Source organism: Pristiophorus japonicus, chromosome 2, assembly GCF_044704955.1.
Source record: "Pristiophorus japonicus isolate sPriJap1 chromosome 2, sPriJap1.hap1, whole genome shotgun sequence".
Lineage (NCBI taxonomy): Eukaryota > Metazoa > Chordata > Chondrichthyes > Pristiophoridae > Pristiophorus > Pristiophorus japonicus.
In genome coordinates this window covers 167,002,362-167,023,473 of record NC_091978.1, presented here as the reverse complement: position 1 = coordinate 167,023,473, position 21,112 = coordinate 167,002,362, and the positions used below count along the sequence as shown (strand labels likewise).

Sequence of the window (21,112 nt, the reverse complement as noted above, 5' to 3'; positions counted from 1 at the left end):
GCAATTCATGCATTCGTTCCTTAAATATTAGCCATTGCCTACCCACCGTCATGCCTTTTAATGAATCTTTCCAATTTATCATAGCTAATTCATTCCTCATACCTTCATAGTTTCATTTGTTTAGATTTAGGACCCTAGTTTCGGATTGGACGACTTCACTTTCCATTTTAATAAAGAATTCAATCATGTCATGGTCAGTCTTCCCTAAAGAACCCCACACAACAAGACTGTTAATTAACCCCTTCTCATTGCATAATATCCAATCCAGGATAGCCTGTTCCCTAGTAGGTTCCTCAACATACTGGTCTACACACTCCAGGAATTCATCTGCCACAGTATTATTACTAATTTGGTTTGACCAATCTATATGTAGATTAAAGTCACCTACAATTACTGTAGTATCCTTGCTACATGCATCTCTAATTTCCTGTTTGATGCCGAGAGTCTTAAGCTTAAATATAGACAATTATGTAGGTATCAGGGGTGAATTAGCTAAGGTTGATTGGGAAATTAGATTAGGTATGATGGTCTGCTCCAAGTAGCCAGAGCCTCATTGTCAGACATGTGAAAGCACTGCCCTTCCTGAATGGTAAATTTGTGAAGGGTACAGCAGGCTATCACAATTCTGGATCTGGAGCATGCCAGACAGCAAATCATGCTTTCAGCACGCTGCTGGCCCTCTCGATCACCACCAGCTTTGTAGCTGCATGTGCCTCATTGTGGCGCTCATCTACTGCTGTTTGGGGCACTCTGCTCTGGGTCATTGCCGATGGCTATGGAAACTGGGGAAATACTTTGTTGATCAGAAGCCATCTATGGATCTGATATTGTTCCCTGAACAGGTCAAGGAAGACCAAATGACAAAGAATGAAGGCATATGGTTACATCTTGGATATATGGCATTGACATGAATGATCCCCTGATTGCTGTCACAAATTATCTGCTCATTGGGGGAGTGGAATCTGTTGTGTATGTATAATATAAGTATACTCCCTGTACACTCAATATACAGTTACATAAGACTACTGGATGTACCTTCACACTGTATACACTATGCTTGTACCACCAGAGGGTGCAACTGGTGGAGACCTAGGGGTCACCTGTACACGACAGGTAACCAGGTATAAAAGGGAGCTCACCTTGCTGTACCCTCACTCAGGAGCTCTAATAAATGGACTAAGGTCACCACAGTTCAAGTATAATACCTTGCCTTGTGGAGTCATTACTAGAGTGCTTACAGACACAACAACTGGCGACAAGATTATGAATTTCCACGTGAAAATGGCTAACTGTGGCACGTTTCAACAATTTGCCAATGGGGAAGATTGGGAGGCCTTTGTGGAAAGGCTTGAACATTTTTTTATTGCGAACAACTTGGCGGGAGACAACCCGACCTCGCTGGCTGATAAGCGCAGAGCTATCCTGCTCAGCAGTTGTGGGCCCATCGTCTATAGCCTCGTCAGGGACTTGTTAGCCCCAGCGAAGGCAACAACCAAAACATATGTGGAGCTCGTAATGATGATACAGGAACAGCTCAAACCTAAAGAGAGCATCCTCACAACCAGACACTGGTCCTACACCCACCGGCGGTCTGAAGGCCAAGAAATCGCAAAATATGCTGCAGACCTCAGATGATTGGCTGCACCGTGTGATTTTGGCGACCACCTCACCGAAGCGTTGCGGGACATTTTCGTTATTGGAATCGGCCAAGGGGGCCTTCTCCACAAGCTGCTCTCTGCGGACATCACGATCAGCCTGCAGAAGGCATTTAACGTGAGCCAGGCGTTTATGGTCTCGGCCTGCAATTCCAAGCGGATGACTCACCCCCAGGACTCTAACCCGGCAAGTACTGTGAACCGACTAGAGCCTTTTAGAGGCAAGGCTGCTGCAAGCGGTCTCTCTCAGGAAAGAGAGAAAAGAACCCCAAGTCCCACAACCCTGAGTCCGCCACATGGGGCCAACCGGCTAACCCCATGCTGGCACTGTGGAGGAAATCACAGGGCCCACCAGTGCCACTATAAAGATTATACATGCAAAGGCTGTAACACGAAGGTCCACCTCCAGCGAATGTGCCAGAGAAATTGTACTCACCGAGTCGATGAAGAGTTAGCCGATCACCCGGACTCCAGCGTCGATGAAGAGAGATTCCATGAGGCAGCTCAGCCCCATGATGAGGTATACGGAGTGTTTACCTGCACCACCGAGAGTTCCCCGTTGAAAATGGAAGTCGAAATCAACGAAGTTCCAGTCATAATGGAGGTGGACGCAGGGGTGAGACAGTCACTAATGAATCAGGCGGCCTTTGAGAAACTCTGGGACAATCCAATCGAACAACCTAAAATGATCCCGATCCAAGTGAAGCTGCTCACCTACACAAATGACACCATCCCAGTCGTTGGCAGCGTGGATGTCCAGGTATCCCATGACGGCACGATGCACAAGTTATCTTTGTGGATCATTGCTGGTGATGGTCCGACACTGCTAGGAAGCAGATGGATGAAAAAGATCCATTGGAGCTGGGAAAACCTCCAGCCTCCGGCAGTCGATGTCCTCCATGGCCCCGAAGTTGGATCCAGCACAGCACCTGAAAAACCAGCCGCTCAACTCGACTGCGTGGAGACGACCCAGACCGCTCAACCCAACGGTGAGATGATCCAGCCAAAGTGACCCGATCTCACCTTCCAGGCTCCAGTGGCAGAACTCCAGAGGAAGAAAATCCGTGCAGAAGACAACTTCCCTGCTTCCGTGGTAGAACCTGGGGAGAAAAGGATCACCGCAGCCTACCTCGTGGAGAGAAAGAAGATGGCGCCCGCACCACGAGGTGAAGCGCCTGAAGTAAAGATGGCGACGGCAAGACCACGAGGGGCAGCATTGAGGGAGCAACAAGTGATGCTGAGCAGCGAACCGGATTGGGGTAAAGATTGCAAAGCCCTCTTAAAGGAGACTAGCAATCCATCACAATTAAAGGGACAGTACTACTCTTTATACAGTGATGCCGGTGATACATATGTAAGTGATGTAATTGACAAATTCATGTATGTAAATTTAACTAACCATGTTAAGTCAGGCAATTGTGGTCAGAACCAATGTATTGTGAGAGTAAATGAAGTAATGATGTGCGATGCCGGGTTCTACATGTACGTCAACAAAACCAAGGGCAACCTTCCGTCAGAAGCACCCAGGTCCAGTGGGCTACCCGACTATGTAGCCTGCGCCTCCGGGACCGATGTGATGCCCCAGGGAGCGTGGCCACACATACAGGGAGCATACCAGCTGCAGGGCCAGTGGTCAGCGGATGGCAAAGGCACCACTATCGGTACCTTGCCCCTGATCGGCCCTACCTCTCTAGCCACCAGGGCCAATACCGGGAGCAAGAGGCATGCACCCTCCAGCTTTCCCAACGAGACCTGGGACGACCAGGCCCCCACCATCGCTGAAGGGCAGCAGGGAGACACCGCAGCTCTCAAAGGAGGACAGGGAGGCCACACACTCCTGTGGCTCTGCCCACCACTATACAATGGCAAAGGCCCTGAGACTCAGCCAGGGGAGCGATCCGAGTCCACCCAGCTGGCAGGAGGTGCAGCGCTGCCATCAGACAACCTGGACACAGTCCGGTCACTCTGTCACTAGCGTCCTCACCCACCTGCACCTACACAACCCAGGGGCAAGCCTGTGATACCACGTATGTACATTACCTGTAAAATATACTTGTTCCACTACTGCTAAACCCAAACAGTGATGCAGAACCCAAACAGTGATGTAATTAATCCTATGTTTTTTTTTGTTCTTTCCTTCTGTGCATGTATGCACATGCAGGTGTTGAGCCACACACATGGTCTATGTATGGGGGGGGGGGGGGCGGGGGGGAAATGGTTGTATGTAGCCATGGACACACATAGATCACACCTAGAACCCACTCAACCCCCACTGCAACCTCAAACCGTCCACTGCTGACCAATTCTCAATGTTCTGGCAATAAGGACTTGAGGGTCAACAGGGAGAGAACCAAGCCAAAGCATAGACAAGGTGCAAGGGCTTTGGGCACTTAAGTCTAGGGTCAGAGCACACAATGCAAAGGCCAGTGGCACAAGACTTAAGGGAGAGTGATGTTGTGTATGTATAATATAAGTATACTCCCTGTACACTCAATGTACTGTTACATAAGACGACTGGATGTACTTCACACTGTATACACTATGCTTGTACTACCAGAGGGTGCAACTGGTGGAGACCTAGGGGTCACTTGTACATGACAGGTAACCAGGTACAAAAGGGAGCTCACTGTGCTGTACCTTCATTCAGGAGCTGCAATAAATGGACTAAGGTCACCACAGTTCAAGTACAATACCTCACCTCATGGAGTCATTGCTAGAGTGCTTACAGACACAACAGAATCCTTTTGTGTTGAGGCAGCTGAATGGGTGTTCTGCGGGAACAATGCAATCAATGTGCCATTGTGCTCCCTGGACCTTGGGGAAGCCAGCAATCTGATGAATCAATATGGTTTTTACTATTTGCAGCCTTGCTGTGATTACAAATGTAATGTATTGGACTGCTATACTGTAAAGAGGGTCAGTTACCTGCGAATGCCCAATTTGCTCCATGGTTGATGTTTCAGAAATCTTCCATGGTTATAGACATTGAGGGTGATGGTCACCGTCATAGACAGCGAAAGAGCAGTGCGGGAGATAAATGTGGCTGCTGGTCATCATACAGCAGGTCATGCAGATGCCCTATTGCCTCTTTGGTGAAGTGCACTCTCCTTATACAGAGATCCTCAGTAAGGCCATTATATGACCTGTGTCGCCTGTATATTCTTTGGAGAGGGGTAATACCGGGTAGGCTAAATCGTCCTTTAATGGTATTTGACTTTCCTCAGCTCCGTCCTGTGGTACTCCTCTTCCTCCATGATAATAGCTTAGAATAGTATTCCCATAGGGAATGCCATGCCTGCTCCTGAGAGCATTGTAAAGCTGCACAAGTTCCTCGTGGAAAAATGCTTCTGCACCATTCCTGCATGATAAGTACTCTGCCAACAGTGAGGAAATTCACTCCCAATGTCTCCTCTTATGTCTGCACTGGAATGTACATGAAGTCTGTGTGATATTGGTCTGAATTAAATACGTGCTCAATTTGTACAATATTCACAAATTATATCCAAGGTAAAATTAATTAATACATCCAACACATTTAATGGAATAACAGCTTTCTAAAAATGTCACTTTCAGAGTTCCATCCAGGGCACTTTTACTTTGTTCAGCCAGCATGCACATTGATTTGTTCTCTTGGACTTACTTCAAATTTTGAAAGTTGATACAGATTTAAAGTTAAACCACAGACTTCACACAGCTAATGGTTTTATAATAGTTGTCCCCCTTTTTACTTGGTTCTTGTATTTTGGCTTTAATTTACAAAAATGTTTGTGGCAAAATTGGGCTCCTTTGCACCTCCCGTTAGCGCCTCTGGGGTGGGGGGGGGGGGGGTGCAGTAATGGGGCAAATAATTTTGCGATCGTGCGTGGCGAGATCAGCGACTCCCGACATATTCGCCGGGAATTTTTGCGATGGTGCTATGTAGTTGCACCCCGATCTCCTTGGCCCGGAGAGCGTGGCATCATCGCCATGTGCATTGTCCTGGTACTCCCCGGACCCAAAATTGTATTCCGCCCCCTGCAGCATCGCCGGGTGCAAACACCGACAACTACAGGAGACGTACATCAGGCGGCTGGCCGCTTCGGGGGCTCTGCTTAAAGGTGAGGTGGCTGAGGTAATTAAATAAAAAACTTACCTCCGCTCTTGCAGGTTTTTCCGTGGGTTCCTGCTCACGATCGATCAGCCCGGCACTCTGCTCGAGGGCCGGGATGATCACACGGGATCACAGCTGCCGTCATGGAGAAGGTAAGTTTTTTTTCCTTTGCAGAGCCTGCAGCGATGGCCCTTCCCTTTAAGGGAGGGAAGGAGCCTTTCAACACGGCAGCGCTGCGCGGACCAGTGTGCAGCACTGCTGAAGTCCCGCCTGCTGCCCATTGCACTCCAGGTAGGGAGTGAAGCGCTTGGTGCTCCAGTTCCTTTTTGGAGCGCAATTGCCAATTTTTTTTAAAGTTTGAAATCATTAGATCATGCCACTAATTTTTTTAAATTTTAAAAGTTAACACCCCAAAGAGAGCACTACCAAATTTCTCCCCTTTGTGTCCAACCCTATGATTGCAATATAACTCTCATTGATAAGATGACTGCAGTACTACAGAGATTAGCTGAAAAGTGGTCCTTGTTGAGATTTGTCTGCTCCCTGTCAGAACAGAGGTTATTGTTAAACTCATTCCATTATATAGTTCAGCAAAATCTTAGCGGGTATAAACAATAAGTGGGAAATACACCTCATCTGGAAATATGTCAAACACGGGGGCAGCAAAAGTGGACAATGAACATGATCTCTTTACATGATTGGAGAGCAACTAAATGAGTTCTTCCTGCATCAAATGTCCAATATCACAACTGAGCATAGGAGGCCTGCAGATACTGGTTCCAGAGTAAATCAATTACACAAAACGAATCACAGAAAATTTACCAGTGTGTGTGAACCTACCATTTACAATGCAGTAATTGCTAATGTCTTTAAAGTTATACGTGAGAAATGTTTGTAGTTGCAGCTGCTGCTGTAGTTAGTTAAAATGTTGTTCCTTGTCGCTATCTTCAATTGCAACAATTTGATATCTCGGTCCCGATTTTAACTCTGGGTGGGTTTTGGGCTGTGTGCAAAGTGGTGAGAGTTAGAAATTTACCCGCTGCTACAGAAATGGTTTGGGTTATTTAAACTGTCCGACCTCATTTAAATCTCACCAGCCAATGGAGAGGAGGCTGCTAAAAAGGCCCTCTCCCTATTTTTGTGTATTCACCACCACTTCCTGGGCCTATCACCACCTCCAATTAACAACCCCAGGAAGTAGCGGTAAGTGTGATGGACAACATGCAAGGAAGGAGTGGAAAATGGCTATACTGGTGGAAGTGGGGAGAAAGAAATCCATCAACATCTCAATTTTTGTTAAGTATTCAATAAAGGTACAAACTGAGTACTGTTTAACTGAACAAGGTACACCCTTGGCTCTGTTTATTACGGCCCAAAGTGCCTGACTCACAAAACGGCTGGCCTTTTATACCAGAGCAGCACCATATGCATGCTGCTCAGTGGCCTCCAACAATGACACAATCTGGTGGCTACAAACAGCATGTACATACATGACAATTTTAAAACTGTAATCCTCACTTCAAATCCCTCCATGTTCTCACCAATCCCTATCTCTGTAGCCTCCTCCAGTCCTCCAACCCTCTGAGAAACCAGCATTCCTCCAACTATCACCTCTTGTGCAGCCCCCACTTCCTTTGCCCCACCATTGGTGGTCATGCCTTTAACTGTCTAGGACCCAAGCTCTGGAATTCTCTCCTTAAACCTCTTCGCCTTTCTCTACTCCTTTAAGACGCTCCTTAAAATCTACCTCTTTGACCAAGCTTTGGGGTAGCTGTCCTAATATCTCGCTCTTTGGCTCAGTGTCAAATTCTGTCTGATAACATTCCTGTGAACTGCCTTTGCCATTTTACTACATTAAAGTCACTATATAAATGCAAGTCACTGAAATCTCAATCGGGCGGTGAGGTCCAGGTAAATAACCAGCCAATCCTCTGATTAGGTTGAATCTGTCTCCCAATGATCCAATAAATTGGTTTGACACAAATCTAGACAGAGGTGAGTTTTCTCCCCAATTTTGAACCTGGGGTAAGAATTCCTTGGGCTGTTATATAGCTACACTGTAAATGTGCTTGTGAAGATTTCTTCACTATTTTAGTTCAGTGTTTCTAGAAAAAACAAAAGTATTCCTTGGACCCACAATGTTATTCACAATGAAAATTGGGAAGCTGAAATTCAGCTGCCTGAAAATGCTTCTTACCATTGGAAAGCAACGGCAGAGTCGAAAGGCCGCTGCTCACGAAATTCTCCTCAATAGTTTTTCCAGTAGTCCACACTTTGGCCCCGCTGCTGCCAATGCCTCCTAAGTGTGTAATCAAAGCGCGCACCGCCAATCCCCCACACCTCCATCTAAACTCACCTGAAAAAAATCTTCGCCTGCTGCACGGTGCTCCTGACAGCTTTTTCTGTCGGTGCACTGTGTTGGCAGTGTGTGCCACATGGCTGTGTGGTGCTCATTCAAGGGGAGGGCGAACTGCCGAGGCATCCATGATTTTTTTTATTGTCAGCCGACTGCCAGGTCAGGCCAACAATTATGCCCCTGGGTTCGGCCAGACCGCCAACAGGCATTCTGGCACCCCCTCTTGGGTGCCATGCTGAAACCCTCCCTGGTGGCCCAGTGGGCTGAAGTTTAAACATGGCGAAGGCTCTCCCCTTTAAGTGAAGGGGACAAATGTGGTGATGCACATGCATCATGAAGTCATCAGTGCCAGGATGAGGAGTGACAGCAGCGGAGACTCCATCCTGCCTCCACTTCTGCCCCACTAGAGTGCTCATCGCCGCACTGCCACCCCCATTATGAACGACTTACGGCCTGCTCCAAAAAAATTGACAAAGAGCTGGATTTCACGCAGGAGGCCGTCTCATCCACAGCGGTGGAAAAAACATTTCAACAGCGGTAGCTACAACACGTTTCGGGCAGACCTGAGGGGGTCCAATATTTTAGCAACACTCGGAAGGTTTCCCCCATAGTGTTTCTGTCATTTAACTTTCTATTGTTTAAAACTAATATTAGAAAACTAGTATAAATTTTGAATAACAGCCGTTATTTTTACCTAATGACAGTTAGCACTATTAGGGTTGGATTTTCAGTTTGCGGCGAAAACATTAGTTTTATGCCAAAATGACTGTTTTCACTGCACTACCATTTTTAGACCTAACTTTCGGTCTTTATGCCTGTGGTAAAGTCGGTGTTACATGTTTCGCGAGTTTTCGCAACTTTAGTCTGGGCCGGTAACCCACGAGACAGGCCTTGGGAGGGGGTAAAAACAAAAAAAATTGCAAAAAACATTAAAAAAGCATTCACAAAATCCTTACCTACTAAATCGCTGAAAAATAATTTTAAAATAAAAATTTTAACTTAACTTTTTTGCAGGTCTTAATATTTACCGCTGCTGGCAGGGCTGCACCAACAGGTTTGTCGCTATTCTGTTCATAGAGGAGAGTGCCAAAAGTAAGACGGTAATGCAATCCGCGGCGTTGCACATCAGCCCACCTCTCCCCAACGGTACTTGAAAGTGCCGCCCCCAAGAGGTACCCGAGGATCTCGCCGACTGGGTTTTTGCCACAGACAGTCAAATCGCGGCGAAAACCCAATCGTATACCTGCCGAAAATCCAACCCTTAGGATTGAAAAGAAGATGAGAAACCTTCTTTCTTTTGCTCCTTTGTTACTGTATATAGTTGTATATGTTTGCTATCGGTAAGGACATTGAATTCCAGCTGGATTCCTTGTAGAGGTGCATCAAACAGCAACAGAATTGTTAATATCCACACAGCTCAGTGATGGAATCATTGAATAGGAAGCAGCTGAGATGAGTATGAGATGAAGAGCAGCAAACTGGTTATTCAAGGTCATAATGGACACAATGGGGACAGAGATGTGTAATGCCAGGTCTCCGTTCTTTGTGTGCGTGAGGTGCCTTTCTGGTCGGCCAGGGTGGGTGCAAGAGGCTCCCATTTGAAACAGGCAGTTGTGTCTTAATAATAATATTATAACAGGGAAATAAGGCAATTACACTATCCAACTCATTTTACAGCCATCACGCCGGATCACCTCCAGGTGCAAATCCTGCCCATGTAAAACTGGCATCCAGCGTTTCTCGGCACCGAGCTGTATACACTAGTAAGTTTAAAGAACCGAGTTTAAAGCAAGAAAATTCATGCAGCAACATTAAGGTTATTTGTGCAATGTTTTCTTCACTTTTTTTATGCTGGTCAATTGCATTTTTTTTGCTCCAGTATGATTACTGGCACCAATGGACTTCCCAAAGAGAACTCCCCTCCCTGACTTGTTTAGAAGTAGGGGAGTTGCAATGGAAGGATGTCAGATAGGCCAGGCTGTACGAGAGGTGCTCTGTGCCCAAATGCTGGCATAATTACACCTGCACCTAGATCAGACCTTGTTTTTGGCAATCAGTATATCTGGAGATTCCTCTTTCCCACAGAAGCTTGGACAGTAGGCCTGATGGCACCACTAAAAGATGTGAATGCTTGACTAACCATAATGTTGGATGGCTCTTCAGAAACATCCCCGTCACAATGTCATGCTTGCAATGGTACTGCATGAACGAAGGCATACCAGGGCCATCATCAGTCACTGAAGCTTGGTTGGCCACACCTGTCAAGATTGTTATACCTAATCTGACATTGAGGAACTGCATTCATCAGATGCAGATAAACAGAGAGTCAGCTGCAGAGCTGTATCATCAACTGCCATGACACCTGCAAATACCATGCAGTATAGAGCCTTCACTTCCAGGAATGCTGCAGTACAAGCAGCACATAATCCAGACTGATACTCCAGTGCAGTACTGAAGGAGTGTTGCACTGTCGGAGTTGCTGGGGCCAAAATTCAGGCCCACCAGAAACCTGCCGCACCTACGATTTTTACCTGTTTCCATCATCATCATTATCATCATAGGCAGTCCCTCGAAATCAAGGAAGACTTGCTTCCATTCCAAAAAGTGAGTTCTTTGGTAGCTGAACAGTCCAACACGAGAGCCACTGACACTAGGTAGGACAGATATTCATTGGGGGAAGGCAGGGGTGGCACTGATTTACCACACGCTCCTTCCGCTGCCTGCGCCTGATCTCTTCACGCTCGCAGCGTTGAGATTCAAAGAGCTCAACACCTTCCCGGATGCACTTTCTCCACCCAGGGCGGTCTTCGGCCAGGGTCTCCCAGGCGTCAGTGGTGATGTCGCACTTCACCAGGGAGGCTTTGAGGGTGTCCTTGTACCGTTTCCGCTACCCACCTTTGGCTCGTTTGCCATGAAGGAGCTCCACATATAGCAGTTGTTTAGGAAATCTCATGTCTGGCATGCAAACTAAGTGGTCTGCCCAACGAAGCTGATCTAGCGCGGTCAGTGCTTCAGTGCTGGAGATGTTAGCCTGGGCGAGGACACTGATGTTAGTGCATCTGTCCTCCCAGGGGATTTGCAGGATCTTGCGGAGACATCGTTGGTGATATATCTCCAGCGACTTGATGTGTCTTCTGTAAGTCGTCCATGCCTCTGACCTATACAGGAGGGCGGGAATTACTACAGCCCTGTAGACCATGAGCTTGGTGGTAGGTTTGAGGGCTTAGTCTTCGAACACTCTTTCCCTCAGGCGGCCGAAGGCTGCACTGGCGCACTGGAGGCAACGTTGAAACTCCGCATCAATGTCTGCCTTTGTTGACAAGAGGCTCCCAAGGTATGGGAAGTGGTCCACCGCCGTATGGGAAGAGGTCGACTCCTGATCGATATTCAGATCTTTGTCATTGTTTTTCGACAAGACCTGAAGTCAGTCATAATAGGGGCGGAAGTGTGGCGGTAAGTGCTGGTGAGGGGTGGAAGTTGGGGTGGGATCGAGTCTCCGCCGCTGTCACTCAGCAACGGAGCGGTGGTGATGTCAGTGTGTGTGTGCGTCACCATGTCTCTCCCCTCATTTAAAGGGGAGAGAAGCAGCGATTTTGTATGTTTGGCCATTGGGCCCCCAGGGAGGGTTTTGGCTGGGCTAGCGCCCTGACACCCAATAGAGGCTAAACCTGGGGCACTAATTGTCTGGCCGATCAGGAAGTCAGCTGGCAAAAAATAACTTGAAGGGCCGCAGCTCTGCCATGCTGTACACACACAAAACAAGGTGCACTGACAGAAAAAGCTGATGTTGGGCGGCTCTATCACTTGCTTCCAGACTCAGCTTTCCTTTGTCTTCAGATTTCCCTGTCACATTTTTGCCTTCTTCCCTTTTAGCCTTTGCAAAGACTGCCAGCATGTTCAGATGCAGCTTACAGCCTTTCATAGGCTGTAAGAACTTTTATTCCCCTATTCAGCCATTTCCCTTTAATTATCTGCACATTTCAATTTCACCTACACACACTGTTCCATTCCCTCTACTAGTGTGCTTCCTGTGCCCATCCACATTTCATAGCACCTGAAGCTATGAATAATTATGCAAATTTATGACCCCAAAAAATTGAATGCTATTAATCTGACTATTTTAGTGAGATTTGCACCAATTCCTAACCATTTAGACTGATCATACGCCAGTATACGAAAACCTTGGCATTTAAATTCGATAGCCCCTGAATACGGGCATAGGGATTAACCCGCGCCAATTGATTCCGATGAAGGCAGCACATTAACCATGCTGCCTGCCCATTTAAATGATTGCAGTGTTCAGACAGTGCTAACCACGCTGTAATTGGCTGAGCATGGAGCCAATATTGTGAGAGGCTAGCATCCGTTTAAGCTAGCCTGAGCTGCTTAAAACTAGCCTGCCCCTTTTAAAGGGAAGTTTATTGTGGCTGCAACAGGTGCTGGGAGTTGTGGTTGAAGAGATTCTAACCTAGGAAAGAATGAAGAATAGTGCAATATGGGAGCGAGCGAGCTCCAAGGTTTTCGGATACTGCGCTGGAGGTTTTGGTGGAAAAGGTGGAAAGGAGGAGAAATGTCCTGTATCCTCAGGAGAGAATGAGGCCTTCCAGAAATATGGTCAAAAGGCAATGGGAGCAGGTAGCCATGGAGGTCAATACCAGGAGTCAAGCCCCGAGGACCTGAATGCAATGCCGCAAGAAGTTCAATAACCTCACGAGTTGTCAAGGTCAGTGATTAAGAACATAAGAAATAGGAGCAGGAGTAGGCCATCTGGCCCCTCGAGCCTGCTCCGCCATTTAATAAGATCATGGCTGATCTGATCTTGGCCTCAACTCCACTTCCCTGCCCACTCCCCACAACCCTTGACTCCCTTATCATTCAAATATCTGTCTATCACCGCCTTAAATATATTCAATGACCCAGCCTCCACAGCTCTCTAGGGTAGAGAATTCCAAAGATTCATGACCCTCTGAGAGAAGAAATTGCTCCTCATTTCTGTTTTAAATAGGCGACCCCTTATTCTGAAACTATGCTCCTTTGTTCTAGATTCCCCCATGAGGGGGAACATCCTCTCTGCATCCACCCTGTCAAGCCCTCTCAGAGTTTTATATGTTTCAATAAAGAATGTTTCATTCTTCTAAACTCCAATGAGTATAGGCTCAACCTTTCTTCAAATGACAACCCCTTCATCTCAGGAATCAACCTCGTGAACCTTCTCTGAACTGCGTCCAATGCAAGTATATCCTTCCTTAAATAAGGAGACCAAAACTGTATGCAGTATTCCAGGTGTGGTCTTACCAACGCCCCGTTGGAGCAGGCCTTCCCTTCTTTCATACTCCATCCCCCTTGCAATAAAGGCCAACATTCCATTTGTCTTCCTGATTACTTTCTGTACCTGCATGCTAACTTTTTGCGTTGCATGTACAAGAACCCCCAGATCCCTCTGTACTGCAGCATTTTGTAATCGCTGCCCATTTAAATAATAATTCACTTTTTTATTTTTCCTACCAATATGGATAATCTCACATTTTCCCACATTGTAATCCATCTGCCAAATTTCTGCCCACTCATTAATCCTGTCTATATTCCTTTGTATATTTTTTGCGTCCTCCTCACAACTTGCTCTCCCGCCTATCTTTGTATCATCAGCAAATTTGGCTACGTTACACTCGGTCCCTTCATCCAAGTCATTAATATAAATTGTAAATAGTTGAGGCCCCAGCACTGAACCCTGTGGCACCCCACTAGTTACAGTTTGCCAACCTGAAAATGACCCATTTCTCCCGAGTCTCTGTTTTCTGTTAGTTAGCCAATCCTCTATTTATTACCCCCAACCCCGTGAGCTCTTATCTTATGCAGTAAACCTTTTGTGTGGCACCTTATCGAATGCAACGAGACCTGGGTGTCATGGTACATCAGTCATTGAAGGTTGGCATGCAGGTACAGCAGGCGGTTAAGAAAGTAAATGGCATGTTGGCCTTCATAGCGAGGGGATTTGAGTACAGGGGCAGGGAGGTGTTACTACAGTTGTACAGGGCCTTGGTGAGGCCACACCTGGAGTATTGTGTACAGTTTTGGTCTCCTAACTTGAGGAAGGACATTCTTGCTATTGAGGGAATGCAGCGAAGGTTCACCAGACTGATTCCCAGGATGGCGGGACTGACATATCAAGAAAGACGGGATCAACTGGGCTTGTATTCACTGGAGTTCAGAAGAATGAGAGGGGACCTCATAGAAACATTTAAAATTCTGATCGGTTTAGACAGGTTAGATGCAGGAAGAATGTTCCCAATATTGGGGAAGTCCAGAACCAGGGGTCACAGTCTAAGGATAAGGGGTAAGCCATTTAGGACCAAGATGAGGAGAAACTTCTTCACCCAGAGAGTGGTGAACCTGTGGAATTCTCTACCACGGAAAGTTGTTGAGGCCAATTCACTAAATATATTCAAAAAGGAGTTAGATGTAGTCCTTATTACTGGGGGGTTCAAGGGGTATGGCGAGAAAGCAGGAATGGGGTACTGAAGTTGCATGTTCAGCCATGAACTCATTGAATGGCCGTGTAAGCTCAAAGGGCCGAATGGCCAACTCCTGCACCTATTTTCTATGTTTCTATGTGTGGCACCTTATCGAATGCTTTCTGGAAATCCAAATACGCACCATCAACTGGTTCCCCTTTATCCACGCTGCTCGTTACATCCTCAAAGAACTCCAGCAAATTTGTCAAACATAATTTCCCTTTCATAAAACCATGCTGACTCTGCTTGACTGCATTATGATTTTCTAAATGCCCTGCTACTACTTTCTTAATGATGGACTCCAGCATTTTCCCAATGACAGATGTTAGGCTAACTGGTCTATAGTTTCCTGCTTTCTATCTCCCTCATTTCTTAAATAGGGGTGTTAGATTTGCAGTTTTCCAGTCCGCTGGGACCTCTCCAGAATTCAGATAATTTTGGTAGATTACAACCAATGCATCCATTATCTCTGCAGCCACTTCTTTTAAGACCCTAGGATGCAGGCCATCAGGTCCATGGGACTTATCCACCTCTAGTCCTATTAGTTTGCTTAGTAGTTTACCTCTAGTGATAGTGATTGTTGTAAGTCCCATCGCCCCCACCACCTCCCCCCCCACCGGGTAGCTCCTTGATTATCAATTATTGGGATGCTTTTAGTGTCCTCTACCATGAAGACCGATACAAAATATTTGTTCAAAGTCTCTGCCATTTCCCTGTTTTCCATTATTAATTATCCAGTCTCATCTCCTAAGGGACCAAAGTTTACTTTAGCTACTCGCTTCCTTTTTATATACCTGTCTTATTGTCTATTTTTATATTTCTTGCTATCTTCTCTGTCTTTATCACTTTTTTAGTCTTCCTTTGCTGGTTTCTAAAAATGTCCCAATCCTCTGGCCTTCCATTGTCCTTTGCAACATTGTATGCCTTTGTTTTCAATTTGATATCATCCTTAGTTAGCCAGGGATGGTTCATCCTTCTCTTAGCATCTTTTTTTCTCACTGGAATAAATCTTTGCTGAGAGTTATGAAATATCTCCTTAAATGTTTGCCACTGCTTTTCTACAGTCTTACCCTTTAATATATTTTCCCAGTCCACTTTAACCAACTCTGCCTTCATACCTTTGTAATTACCTTTATTTAAGTTCAGGACACTAGTTTGAGACCTAGTTTTCTCACCCTCAGACTGAATTTGAAATTCTACTGTGCTATGATCACTCTTCCCAAGAGGATCCTTCACTACAAGATCATTAATTAATCCAGACTCATTACACATTACCTGATCATAAAATAGTCTGCTCCCTGGTTGATTCCACAACGTATTGTTCCAACAAACCATTCCGCATACACTCTATGAACTCTTGCTAATTTGATTTATCCAATCAATATGCAACTTGAAATGTCCCATCCAACCAACTGCACCACTAGTCTCAGGCACTCCTCAATTCACCATACCCTCATCAATCACCTACCAATAATATCTATCAATCAGGTCTCATACCTAACATTCTTTGCTTCAACTCAGCCTCACACACTTAGCACTGCTGAAAGCCTCACACCCACATCTCACAGCTTGCACACACTGCCAGCTATTCAACCATGGCAGCCACATCAGACAAACAGATTACACGATGCTCACTGACATGCTACCACTCTCTTGCAGGACTAGGTGGGGCATAACTGGAGGCAGCAGGAGCTAACTGGAGAGGGAAAAGCATGCCTTTATACCCTAACCTGTAGAAGCCGGATAGGTTGCACTTCAAAAGGGCTGGGATCAATTTCCTCATGGGGGGGAGTGGGGGCCATTGCTATTCCTGTTGGGAGGGTTAAACTAGCTTGGCAAGGAGATAGGAATCTGAGCGTAGATTCAGAAGGCAGAGAAGCAAAGCTGGAAATGGAAGGTATAAAATTAGTAAGGGAGCTTGGAGGCAGAGGAAATAAAGGCTAGAAAATAGACAACAAAGTGGTTGGCAGTGCTTAATGGTATATACTTCAATGCAAGGAGTCTAGTGAATAAGGCAGCTAAGCTGAGGCACAGACAAACAAGTGGAAGTATGATATCATGGCTATTACTGAAACATGACTGAAAGAAGGGTGGGAATGGCAGCACAACATTCCTGGTTTCATGGTTTTCAGATGAGATAGAGTGGGGGATAAAAAAGGAGGGAGAGTTTGCAATATTGGTAACAGAAACAATTACAACTGTGAGGAGTGATGATATGATAGAAACTATTAGGAACGAAAGATGCCTAATAATGTATATGGTTATGCGATTAAAACTGTGATGGGAAAAATGCTGTGTTTAAATGGTGGTGTTCGAATTGCAGATCAAAAGTCTCTTCGGATCAGAGAAATGCTTCGAATGCAAAAGTCTTGGTTTCCTGTGGATGGTATGCTTTCTTTGTGCTCTGTGCAATCTCACTGTTGCTAAGCGATTATTTGTTGTTTTTAAGTTAAGACTTGAGCCTTGTTTATGTATTTTATGCACAATGCTAAGGTAGAATTTGAAGTTAGCTTAACAGAACTGCTTGTGATGATAATGGAAGGAAGTTTGTAGGATTTAACATAAACACAGGCAGTTTGCTATGTCGTAAATAAGAGTGAGAAAGCTCTGCTTTGGGTCTCATAATTCAAAGGGTAGAGGGCTAGGCCTTGTATTGATTGTGCCTGAGAGGATCGGGACAGAGAGAGATGAAAGAAATTCCACAGGAATGAACCCTGGACAGGTATAAACAATAAGACATATGGCCAAAATCGTAAGACATCTTTAGGGCGGGCTCCTGATTCAGAATCGAAACAAAGGACATGATATGGTATTGAATAGCAAGTTTTTAGGGGAACCACTATAGGTTAAAAAGGTCTTGTCAATATCTCGGTTCAGGCCCACCCCTAAAAATCAATTAAAAGTGACCTCCCGGAAGCTTGTAGTCACAGACGGAAGAGAGAGAGAGCTTCTCCTCACAGATGGAGGAGAGAGAGTGAACGGGCTTGTCCTCACTGATGGAAGAGAGGAAGAGAGAGAAGAAGTTCCAGATGAAAGGAAGCAAATTGCTCACGTGTGTCAACCGTCAGTCTGATCAGATCGGTATCAACTTCTTGTCATGGTCGTATGTTTTGCTGTATAACTAATGTGTTATATTCCATCTTAAACTTTGATTAAACACAATATAACCACCTTATTGGTTTGCACTCAAACCTGATAATTTAAAGTGATGAGCGATAGCCGTAAAAGAAGTTATTTCTAACAAAGGGTCATCAAATGAGGCAATATGAGTTGAACTGAAGAACAAAAAAGGGGCAATCACACTGCTGTGAGTGTACTATAGACCCATATAGTCAGATAGTCAAAGGGAGATAGAAGAGCAAATATGTAAGGAAATTTCTGAGAAGTGCAAAAACAATAGGGCAATAATTGTAGGGAATTTCAGCTACAATAATATAGAAGCAATGTAAAAGGTATAAAGGCCGCAGAATTCTAAAAATGCATTCAGGAGAACATTTTTGCCTCATCCGTAGCAAGCCCAACAAGAGAGGGGGTGGTTCTGGACTTTTTAGGGAGTAAAGCTGGGCATCTGGAAAGGGTATCAGTGGGAGCGCATTTTGATGGTAGCGATCATAATTCAGTTAGATTTAGTATCATTATGGAAAAGGACAAAGATACACCAGGAGTAAAAATTCTCAATTGGAGAAAGGCCAATTTTACTAAGCTGAGATGTGATTTAGCAAAAGTGGATTTAAAACAGCTACTTGAAGGCAAATCAGTGTCAGAGCAGCGGGAGGCATTCAAGGAGGGGATAGTGAAGGCTTAGAGCAAGTATGTTCCAACAAAGAAAAAAGATTGGATTTCTAAATCTAGAGACCCCTCGACATCAAGGGGCATACAGGGTAGGATAAGGAAAAAAAGGATAGCTTACGTCAGATACCGAGAGCTAAATACTACAGAAAGCCTAGAGAAGTTATAATGGTGACCTGAGAGTAGAGACGGAAGACATGGGTCTGGTTCTTAATGAATACTTTGCGTTTATCTTCACAAAAGAGAGGGACGATGCAGACATTGTAGTTAAGGAGAAGTGTGAAATATTAGATGAAAATGGCGGCATGCGCACAGCGCATCACCCCTTTAACTTCTGCCCCGAGAGTGGAGGTCGGCCCATTTCATGACTCATGAGGCTGGCGCTAACACTGCTTGCGGCAGCCTCCCAGGCGTTGACCAATTTCCATCGCGGGGAGGAAAGGGGTCACCGTACATGCCGATTACATCATCGACGGTTGCACAACGGCCCAGTTCGCTACCAGCAGGGCGTGTCGCTATCGTGTCAGCACCTCCGCTAACTCCTGTGCAATTTGGCGGGAGCCGGTAGTGCCCATCACCCGAGTGAAAACAGTTTCGCGCCCCGTTAGCACCCCCAGGAGGCGCTAACGGAAGACGCAGAATAGGGCAATTGCAGTCCCTATGATTCTAACCCTGATGCAGGAGATGGTGTTGGCCATTATTGGGATAGCCATTGCTGAGGCCGTAGCCAGCAGTGAGACTGAATCAATTGAAGATGACAGTATCCTCATACCTAATCCTCCGTCTCACGTCCCCTTCCTCCTCATCCCACAATCTCTTCTGGCTTACAAGCTGCAGATGGTGTAACCATGCACATCTTATCTTCCCCCTCCCCTCACGACATGACACTTGTGCCTTCCTCCTTTAAGATACCCAAGAAGTGCAACCTGGCCAAGCAGTGGAGGGACAGCAAGAAGACAGTGATGATGAAGATGCATCATCAACCAATTTCACACTCGCCACCACCAGCTCAGATACTGAAACTGCACATAAGTTAGAGGATAGCATAGAGGTGATCTGCACATGGTGGGATACTGGGCACGAGCGGCCTGCAGCCAGGCCAGGAGACAAGGATAGTGCAGGAGCCAGCTTGCTGGAGAGCGAGTTCCCACACAAGCTTTGCTGCTCAGGACTTAGATGAGGACTTTGATGGGGCAGGGTATAGAAGAAGGATGATGGGTATGCACAATGAAATGGTTGATGCATTGGGAAGCCTGTCAAAAAGCCTGCGTGCGATGTCAAAGAGCATGGAGGAGTCCGGCACCAACTTGGCACAGGGTTTTGCACAGAGCAAGGAGCCCATTCTTTTAAGGAAGGAGTTGATAGCCCACTCCATTAGCACACTTGCGGACCCAACCAGGATGCAGTATCTGATGGGTGATGTCTTAGCTTCCATTCTAGCATAAGCAGCAGCCAATGTCTGAGTGCTGCAGTGGAAGCTCAGACTCAGGTCACGCAAGCTCCGACTGCTGCCATCATGGCTGTGAATAGCAGCGTTCAACAGGGCTTGCAGGGTGTCACAGCATCCAGCAATCCTCCAACAGATTGCTGAGTTGCCAACCCAGGGGGAGTACCAGTGGCTCCATAGAACACGAACCTGCTTTCCTCTCAACAACAACAACAATAACTTTTATTTATATAGCACCTTTAACATAGTAAAATGTCCCAAGGTGCTTCACAGCAGTGTTGTAAGAGAAAACAAATAAATTTGACTCTGAGCCACATAAGAAGAAATTACAGCAGATGACCAAAAACTTGGTCAAAGAGGTAGATTTTAAGGAGCGTCTGAAAGGAGGAAAGAGAGGTAGAGAGACAGAGAGGTTTAGGGAGGCAGTTCCAGAGCTTAGGCAGTTCCAGGCAGCTGAAGGCACAGCCATCGATGGCTGAGCGATTATAATCAGGGATGCTCAAGAGGGCAGAATTTGAGGAATGTAAACATAAACATTCTGTTCCTCAGGATGGCAGCATTCATCCTCCCACCACTGCCTCTCCGCCAGTGCCCTTGCTGTTGCCTGTCAGCCAGCCAGAATGCTGCCATCCATGCCGAGATGATGCACTCCACAGCTGAGCCTTCTAGACCCAGAGCTGCGCGAGTTCATCTTCCAAGGCCATCTGTAGTGTCCTCCACTGAAACGCAGCCGCCTTCCACCATTCATGCTGCCACATGATACATGATGAAGCGGACCACTATGCAGAAACAACGCTTCTGCTGTCTGGATTGCTCTGAACAGTGTAGGAGCATTAGCACAGGCAAAGGCACATGGAAGACGGGCACTAAAGGAATGCACAAAAGAGATTAATTAACGTTTGTATGAAATATGGCATGCTTTGATTCATAAATTTGTTTTGGAATGTTTATTTTTTGGTGATTTTTATTTTTGCATTGTGGCCAAGTGGACAGAGGGAAGGTAAGGTGTGGGACTCGATGAATGACGAATTGGGTTTGCGGTTATTTATATCGCACAGATGAGTCCATCACGGACAACCTGGACAGAAAGGGGCTGTCTAGGTTGCCTCCTCTTCCTCCTCTTTCTCTTCCTCCTCCTCCTCCTCAGCTACTCGCCATATAACTGGTAGCGAGGGTTGTGCACCATGCAGTAAACCGCCACAAATCTTGACACTTGCTCTGCCGAGTAATATAGGGCTCCTCCAGAGTGATCCATGCACGGAA

General features: G+C 46.0%; 1 protein-coding gene across 3 annotated transcripts in view; it reads right to left on the bottom strand.

Annotated features, from left to right (window-relative positions):
• LOC139242055 (BTB/POZ domain-containing protein KCTD8-like) overlaps window positions 1-21,112 on the bottom strand; it is a 445,346-nt gene that overhangs the window by 309,015 nt on the left and 115,219 nt on the right. The window contains exon 2 of one of the 3 annotated variants that reach the window (XM_070870210.1): window positions 2,047-2,058. The exons of the other annotated variants lie outside the window; for them this stretch is intronic. Coding sequence (XP_070726311.1) covers window positions 2,047-2,058 — 12 coding nt within the window. The remainder of the gene's footprint in view (window positions 1-2,046; window positions 2,059-21,112) is intronic. 3 annotated transcript variants of the gene reach the window in all.